This window comes from Belonocnema kinseyi, chromosome 8, assembly GCF_010883055.1.
Source record: "Belonocnema kinseyi isolate 2016_QV_RU_SX_M_011 chromosome 8, B_treatae_v1, whole genome shotgun sequence".
In the NCBI taxonomy this organism is placed as follows: Eukaryota; Metazoa; Arthropoda; class Insecta; order Hymenoptera; family Cynipidae; genus Belonocnema; species Belonocnema kinseyi.
In genome coordinates this window covers 136899049-136906818 of record NC_046664.1, presented here as the reverse complement: position 1 = coordinate 136906818, position 7770 = coordinate 136899049, and the positions used below count along the sequence as shown (strand labels likewise).

The following is a 7770-nucleotide window of genomic DNA, read 5'->3' as shown; positions in this document are numbered from 1 at the left end:
AGGGAGCTCTTCTTAATATTTTGACACCAAAATCATGTCGATACACCTTACCGACTGCGAGTAAAGCCACCCACGCTTTAACTTGACAGACTGTACATATAGAGATTTTCTTCCGATTAAAGGACTCTTATTTCCACTTAAAAGGAAGGCACGGATGTTTTTGTTCAGTTGAGTTCAATGGTCAGACGGGCTTCTATATAAACAAGATTGGTAACTAGAAAGATTACTCGTCACTTGTTACGATTATGGAGCTTCGTCGATTCTTAAGTGTACCGCGAGTGTTTCCGATGGTGACCGCCAATTAATAGATTTAAAATGACGGATAGCCTGCCCACACAGCCACATGTTATAATCATTGTGACAATAGTCCATTTTTCTTAGTTCTTTTGTCCATTTTTTGGGTACAAGGATCTTATAATGGCATGCTTGTGGGTAACTTTAGACATCGCTGCAAGAATTCAGGCTCGCGGTGCTTTGATCTCAACTGTAAATTAGAGGTTTTTGGAATAAAAGTGCTTGTTCTATCGTGTTCTCCAAAGAATAAACGGTGGCTTATGGTTTTATTAATTGTAAACCCGACTTCTATATCTCGCGATTGAGAATGCTTTTTATTTGATTGTGAAATTTAAACTAAGGAAAAGAACGATGGAATTTTGTGTAATTCTTTAGTGAAAATCGACATAAACTAACATTGAAGTTATGGGAGAAAATGAATAAATTCTCGATCTTTGACATGACCTAATTTTAACTTAAACCAACTTAACTTTTTTCAAATGTAGGGCAAATTTAATTAGACCTAATTTTACCAATCATAAACCTTAAATTGTATTTTAATTTTGCACGCAATTATATGTACTTTTATCTTTGAAAATTTGTAAAGAAATTTTAAGAAGATTCGGGTGTTTTTTAGAAATAAAGTCACTACCGGCTTTGGAACTTGGAGATAAAGTATGCCGAATTCATTTGGAAAAAACAAATACTATGGTTGACGACATCATTTTCGAAAAGATCACTAACAAACAAGTTTCAGTTTAACATGTATTCTTCTAAGATTCCTGAGCAAAATCGACTAAACTCCGGGACAAAATAACGAGTCCTCAATTATCAAATATGTACTGATACTTTCGATTACAAAGAATCTATTAGTTTCATTAGAGCAAGGCGTTGATGACTTCAATCAGGAGAAAATTGCAAGAAGGGACGTCATGTTAACACGAGGCGCTTAGGTGAAATTGGTAGATTTTTACTATCGTTTTTTTGGCAACTTTTTCGCAATTTCTTACTCTTGTACTTAGATGAGACTGTAATACGTATAAATATTAAAAAATAAGTAACAATGAGCATTCATATATGTAAAACGTGACCTCAAGGCGCCCCTTACGTCATACGACACCAAACGCCCTTGCCTCCTTAAAGGCATCTAACAAACTTAAATACCTGTAATACTGAACTCACTTTTTCAGTTTACTAAATTTTCTCTAAACGTAAGAACTTCTTTTGTAAATTTAATATCGGACTTTAGCTTTGAAAATGTATCAGAACACCATAATCTACGTTTTTTTACTTCATTTTAGTGGAATTTCGCTAAAAACTATTCAAGGAAATGAACACTGGGACCATTTTTTGACATATTTTCTTTGTACATTGAAATTTATTGAACATTAGAAGAACTTTTTTTATATGTAAAATATTGGCCTCATACTTCGAAAAATGCAAGTGCCAACATTAAATTTGGTTTATATACGCTTTTTACATCTCGCAGATATTTTAAATACAAAAAATTTGATAGGTTCAAAAAATGTACAAGTTATAAAGAAAATATATCCAAAAATGCGTCCCAGTTTTAATTTCTTAAAAAATAATTTTTAGTGACAATGCTACTCAAATGAAATACAAATTCGTGCATGTCAAAAAATGCAAAGACATTTGTGTCAAAAATGCAGAAAGCGGCCATCCTTTGGTCGCTCCGAGTCCTCGGGATGCAAGAGACTTTTGCTAAATCATTGTACTGAGTCCGTCACAGACTGTCACCACCTGTCTCACAGTCATGGGACATGGTTACGGCTTAAATTTTACCACGATTTCGCTGGGAGCGGGAGTCATTGAAAATAAATGTAAACATATGGAAATAAAATAATTAAAAATCTATTTACTATTAAAACTTTAAATTAAAAAGTCAGTTGATCCCAAGCACTCTGAAAGATATTTCGTATCTACGTTGCAGCGTGACGTCACAGAGGAAAGTTTCTCGCACGCCTCTACCACTACTTCCGCTCTCAGCATATAAATAGTAGTGGAAATGGAACATGTGTTGCCGGAGGGAATTTTCTCAACCCGGGCATGTTTTCTCCAAAGGATACCAAACGGTGTACATTGAACACTGCCTGGAGTTCATATAGCTGCAGAAAACTGTGTTCAAAAAGTAACAGCACTTTTTAACAGTATATTCCTTTGCTGATTATTACTTGGACTTAAAGCGCAAGAGTATATGGAAAAAAAAAGTTTGTATGTTTGAAAAGTCAATTGTTTTAAAGAAATTATATCGATTAATAGCAATCATAAATTTAATTTTTAGCGCGAACTATTTAAATAAATCCATATTACATGGCGGAATAAAATAAGAACTAGAAAGCGGTTATGCGAATCGAAATATGAACACATACTTACATTCATTAAAGTGTCTAAAGGAACTCCAGCAAGTACAGATATAAAAAGTTTGCTAGTTGCAGTTTGTGTTAAAGTATTGACTGTATCCTGCACCATACTGTCCAATAGATGAGGTTTTACTGCGAGAAATATGACGTCACAATTCTCGACCACTTCACCGTTTTTCAAGGTAGTATGAACTTCATACATTTTCCATTTGCTTAAAGTATTCTCCGTTCGACTCGATACCCATATATTACTTGAAATTAGTACACCTGAATAAAATTAATATTTATTGAGTTTTCACACAAAAACATAATTTTCACCAACAGACCCATGAAATAAACATACAGCACTGAACATAAGTTCTATTCGTAATTAATAATTAAACATTGATCACGTTTCACACTTTTTCAAAAATCTCCTAGTCCCAATAGGGAAAATCGAAAAAATGTATACGTTAAATATAATTGAAAATATATTATTTTTCGGAATATCTGTAGCACTTTAGGTGATAAATGTAAATCGAATCTGAAAAAACCTCAATTATAATATTTTTCAAAAAATGGTTTGGTTCTGACCTGGACTAGAATGGAAATTCACCGAAACCTAAAATTAACGCATCAAAGCCAATGTGAGCCGAGAGGTGATCATTTGTTTTTCGATAGTCAGCTATCTATAGAAAGCGTCTTCGATAATTCTTAATGTCCAAACGTTCCGTGCATTCTGATATTTCCGTGATTTCTTTTGACCCTCAAAAGAAGACTAAGCGAACAATACATAATAAATCCATTTTTGGGAAAATAACCACTTACGTATGGTTTTAGCATTTTTTAAACTCGTGGAATATAATTAATGACCCTTGGTTTGAAAACAAAAAAGATTTAGATTTTAATAATCTCGCTTTAAAAATCTTTTAAACTTCAGAATATTTTAATTGAAATCCTTGTATTTTGTGTTTAATATGCTTTAAACACTACATGAATCCAAACCTGTAGCTTAAATAATTCGATAAAATTGGAACGCATTTCCCTCTGGCGTCTTTGAGATACAGCATTTGTCGAATTATTGAGGACTCATCTTCAATTTATTTATAATGTTTTGTTCGTTTGCTCCTAAAATAATTGTTATGAAATTAATGTGCGCGTACTTATTTTCTTCATATGAAAGTTGATGTTGCAAACCATATGGTACTAAATTTCATTAAACTTTAACTGGACATGCTAAGTACTTCTTTCTACTGCTACCTTTTAGAAAATTCTGATACATTTATTTTTAAAATAAATTTAAAGTTTCTATAAAACTTAACAAATTTTTCCTCTTTTACGCATACTGCAGCAATATCAGTTGAACGGATTAGCGTAAGAGAAATTAGCAACTTCATTCTTTATGAAATTTTGTTCATGTTAGTTAATGCTGATGCTGAGAACAGAGAAAGCATAGTAGACTGAAAATACCATTCAACTGCTGTTTCGAGAATGGTCCTAAATGTTTGTTACTTAAAGGGAACACAACATCCGTTTGCTCCGAACGTAAACAGGCAGGGGCGCAATAAATAATTATGTTGGATTTGTAAGTGTGACGTAACCTGGTGCAACTATCGCGTTAAGTGAGGCCCTCTGTTGACTGTCACGCTTGACCAAAGAGATCTGCCGTCTCGGCCCCGCGTGTAGTAGCGGTTTACATACCTAGAAAAAGGGCATCGGCCCGAAAGCATTAGGATTTTTTATAAATAGATTTTAGAATGTATGTCGAACGTAATCTAAAATGTATTTTTTTAAATTTCAAAATCTTGTTTACCCATAATTTCCTTCCAGATTTGCATTATTTTTCTCCTTGAGAATTACCCGCATAGACTACCCAAGACATTTTTTTTGCATTGAAGTCGGCCCAGCCGTTGTTGAGTTAAGCTTCTCTGAAGCTTCTACAAAAATGCGATTTAAAGGTCAAGTCTTGAAGTGATTCCATGTCTCATGGGTATCCAGCTATGCCATCAATTTGTGCCCGATACTTGGAGGGGAAACTGTTACTGTCCCCTGATATACCTCCCTGACCCTCTCCATCAGGCCCCTCTTCACTCCCCTCTCTTCCATTGTCTCCCACAACCTCCCCCTATCTACTGACGGGAACCTCTCTCTGAAGCCCGCCTGCGTCTCCGGCAATATTCCTTTCCCCTCAACATCCTTTCGCAGCCTATCTGCTAACACCATCGCGTATATTTTGTACGCAGTATTCATGAGCGTAATTCCTCTATAATTTTCCAGCCTCTCTCTATCCTCTTTCATATACAGTGATACGATCAACCCCTCTCTTCACCCTTTCGGGAATCCCTCCCCCCTCCATAATTTTTCACTACCCCCTTCAACGTCTGCCTAACCTCTTGTCTGCCAAACAGCCACGATTCGTTCTCTACCCCGTCAATCTCCTGACCCCTGAAATGAATCCTTAAAAAATTTCCTCCATTTCTCGCTCCCTATCTTCTCATTTATCCTCACCCTACGTTTCCTAAACCTATTAATTATCTTCCACACGTCCCCTTCTGTTTTAACACTTCTCAACTCCTCTTCCTGCTCTTTTTCTTTTTCCTGCTCTTTCTTCTTACACATCGCCCTAAAATCCTTCCTGATTTCTACGTACTCTTCCCTTTCTATGGTTCCTTCCTACCACTTCCTGTACTTCTTTTTCACCTTTCTCTTCATGACTTTACATTCCCTATCCCACCACGGCCTCACCATTCCTTTCTTCTTTTTCCTAAATACCTTCTTTTGCACACAACCTTTCACTTTCTCTTGTAGATCCTCCCATATCTCGTCCACGGACTACCCCTCAAAGCTTACGTTGCCCAACTTCTCCCGATACTTCTCTATCGCCTCTCTCATCTATGACACCCTCTCCTCTAACGAGCCTTCTTCCCCACTCTGCCTTTCGCCAGACTCCCCCTGTATCTAAAGACTCAATGGCTGATGCTCTGATTCCACCCTTCCTTCCACTGCAAATTTCTCTATCTACTCAAACACTTGCATATTCATAATCACGTAGTCTATCACCGATACACCCCTCTTACTGGCATGAGTGCGTACTCCCTCTTCGTCCCCTTTTACCATACCATTCGCCACCGCCCACCCTCTATCCTCCATCCAGTCTCTTAGAATCTCCCCCTCTTTATTTATTATTTTATTCTTCGATTTTCTTTCAAAGCTCTCCCCTTCCTGGTACAGGCCTCCTTCCCGCTCAATTCCCGCATAAAAGTTTCCCCCCATTACCACCATACCCTCATATCTCTCTCCTAGTATGTTTTCTATCTTTTCTTTAATCCTTCCCATTCCATCCTTATTGTACACAGTCACAAGCTTATAAATCACCCCTCCTATCTTTACAGCCCTCATTTGCACGCTCTCCCCCTCTCCCTCTCCATGAACTTCTTCCTCTAATCCATCCCTAACCCCTGTTATAATTCCCCTACTAGCCCTTTCTTTCCTTTTTACCTTGACCGCCTCCTGTAGCCTCCACCTTTAACCCCTTGGCAACTTTCGCTCTACTCTATCCCATTTCTTTTTCTCTACCCACGTCTTTAACAGCCCAATCGCATCAACTTCCTGAATATACCTCCAGAAATCCTCATCTTTCTTCTTTACCTCTGATACGTTCTAGTACAACACCTTTAAAATTCCTCCACCCTGCTTTACTCCCACCCCCTACTTCCCCCGAAGCAAATTCCCCTGTACTTCCTTCAACACTTCCTTCTCCTCCTCCCACACCCACATTTTGTCGACTATTTTTATTTTCTGATACCCTACCTTCACTGTTCTCCCTTCGCTCCTCTCCTTCCTAGCCCTGTCATTTAGCATTCTCTGAACATCCTTTTCCTTCTTCGTCAACTCTTGATCGATAAAAACCTTATTTTCTTTTATCCTATTTTTGTTACGCATTACCCCCAATTTTTCTTCCCAGCTCTCGAATTCCACCACCGCCACTTCATTCTCCTTTGTCCCCTCCATCCTAACTTTCCCTACCTTGCCTTTAACCCACCCTACGCTCTGTAGCAGCGCTTCAACCCCGTCCCTTTCTTCCCCACTCTTGAGCTTCAATCCTTTTATCACTATATTATTTCTCCTATCTGCCTTCTCTTTTCTCTCCATTCTCAACTCCATTGCCATTATCATTTCCCTATCCGCTCTCTCCTCCTTTTCATTCCTACGCTGTCCTACATTGTCTTCTATCATGATCTCCACTTTTTCTCAAATACCTGCTTCTCACCCTCCCCCTGTCCACTGCTTTCATTCCCGACCTGCCCTCCACCTTCTCCAACCTTTCTTCCGCCTTTTCCTTCCATATCCTAATATCTTCTTCCATCTCCTTTATTTTATCCTCTTTCTCCTTCCTTACCGACACCAACTCCCTCTGCAATCCTTCTACTTTTCCTCTCAGCTCTCTTACTTCCTTTCCCCATCTCGCATTTCTTACCCTCAGGTCCTCCCTCATAATTTCCATCTGCTCCATAGCCCCCCTTACGTCCTTCCTTAAACCTCTGATCTCGCCTATCAGAACCCCGATAGCCTCCTTCTCCGTCTGCCCCTCCATTGGGGTAGGAGGGGTGACCTACGTGTTCGGACGCGTTTTTTGAAGGGACTCTCTAGCGCGCTTTTCTCCGGACTCTCTTTACTTTCCCTTTTCCTCTTCAAGAGATCCTCCCCCTCATTTGCACTGAACGCTCTCTCCCTTGCCTGATCGCTTCTTCCGCTCAACTCTTCACTCTCCCTGATGCGCCACTTGACACCGGGCCACGCACAACTGGCCGTCGTGTCCCTCTGGAAACTTCCTTCCCGTCTACTTCACTACCAGCACTGCCAGTACTCTCGCTGCCCACCTCCCGCTCGTCCGTCGGTAACTATAACCTATTCATACACAAAAGTGCTCACTGCCGCCCACAGATGTCTCTTAAGGCTGCTGCCGCATACCGCCCTAAAATTTAAGTTTCTTTGTCCTACTTCACCTGTCATATCCCCTTTAGCCACCCTTTTATCACCCCTAACATCCCCCATTACTACAAGATCCTCCCTTGCCCGCCATGAAGGTCCAAAAACCTAAACACAAAACAACCACGCTCCCTTGCGAACCTAACCT

General features: G+C 39.1%; 1 protein-coding gene across 1 annotated transcript in view; it reads right to left on the bottom strand.

Moving 5' to 3' along the window:
* The window catches only part of LOC117178718 (pyrroline-5-carboxylate reductase 3-like), a 278006-nt gene that overhangs the window by 157236 nt on the left and 113000 nt on the right, over positions 1–7770 (bottom strand). Inside the window, exon 4 of the mRNA XM_033370147.1 lies at positions 2668–2921. Coding sequence (XP_033226038.1) covers positions 2668–2921 — 254 coding nt within the window. The remainder of the gene's footprint in view (positions 1–2667; positions 2922–7770) is intronic.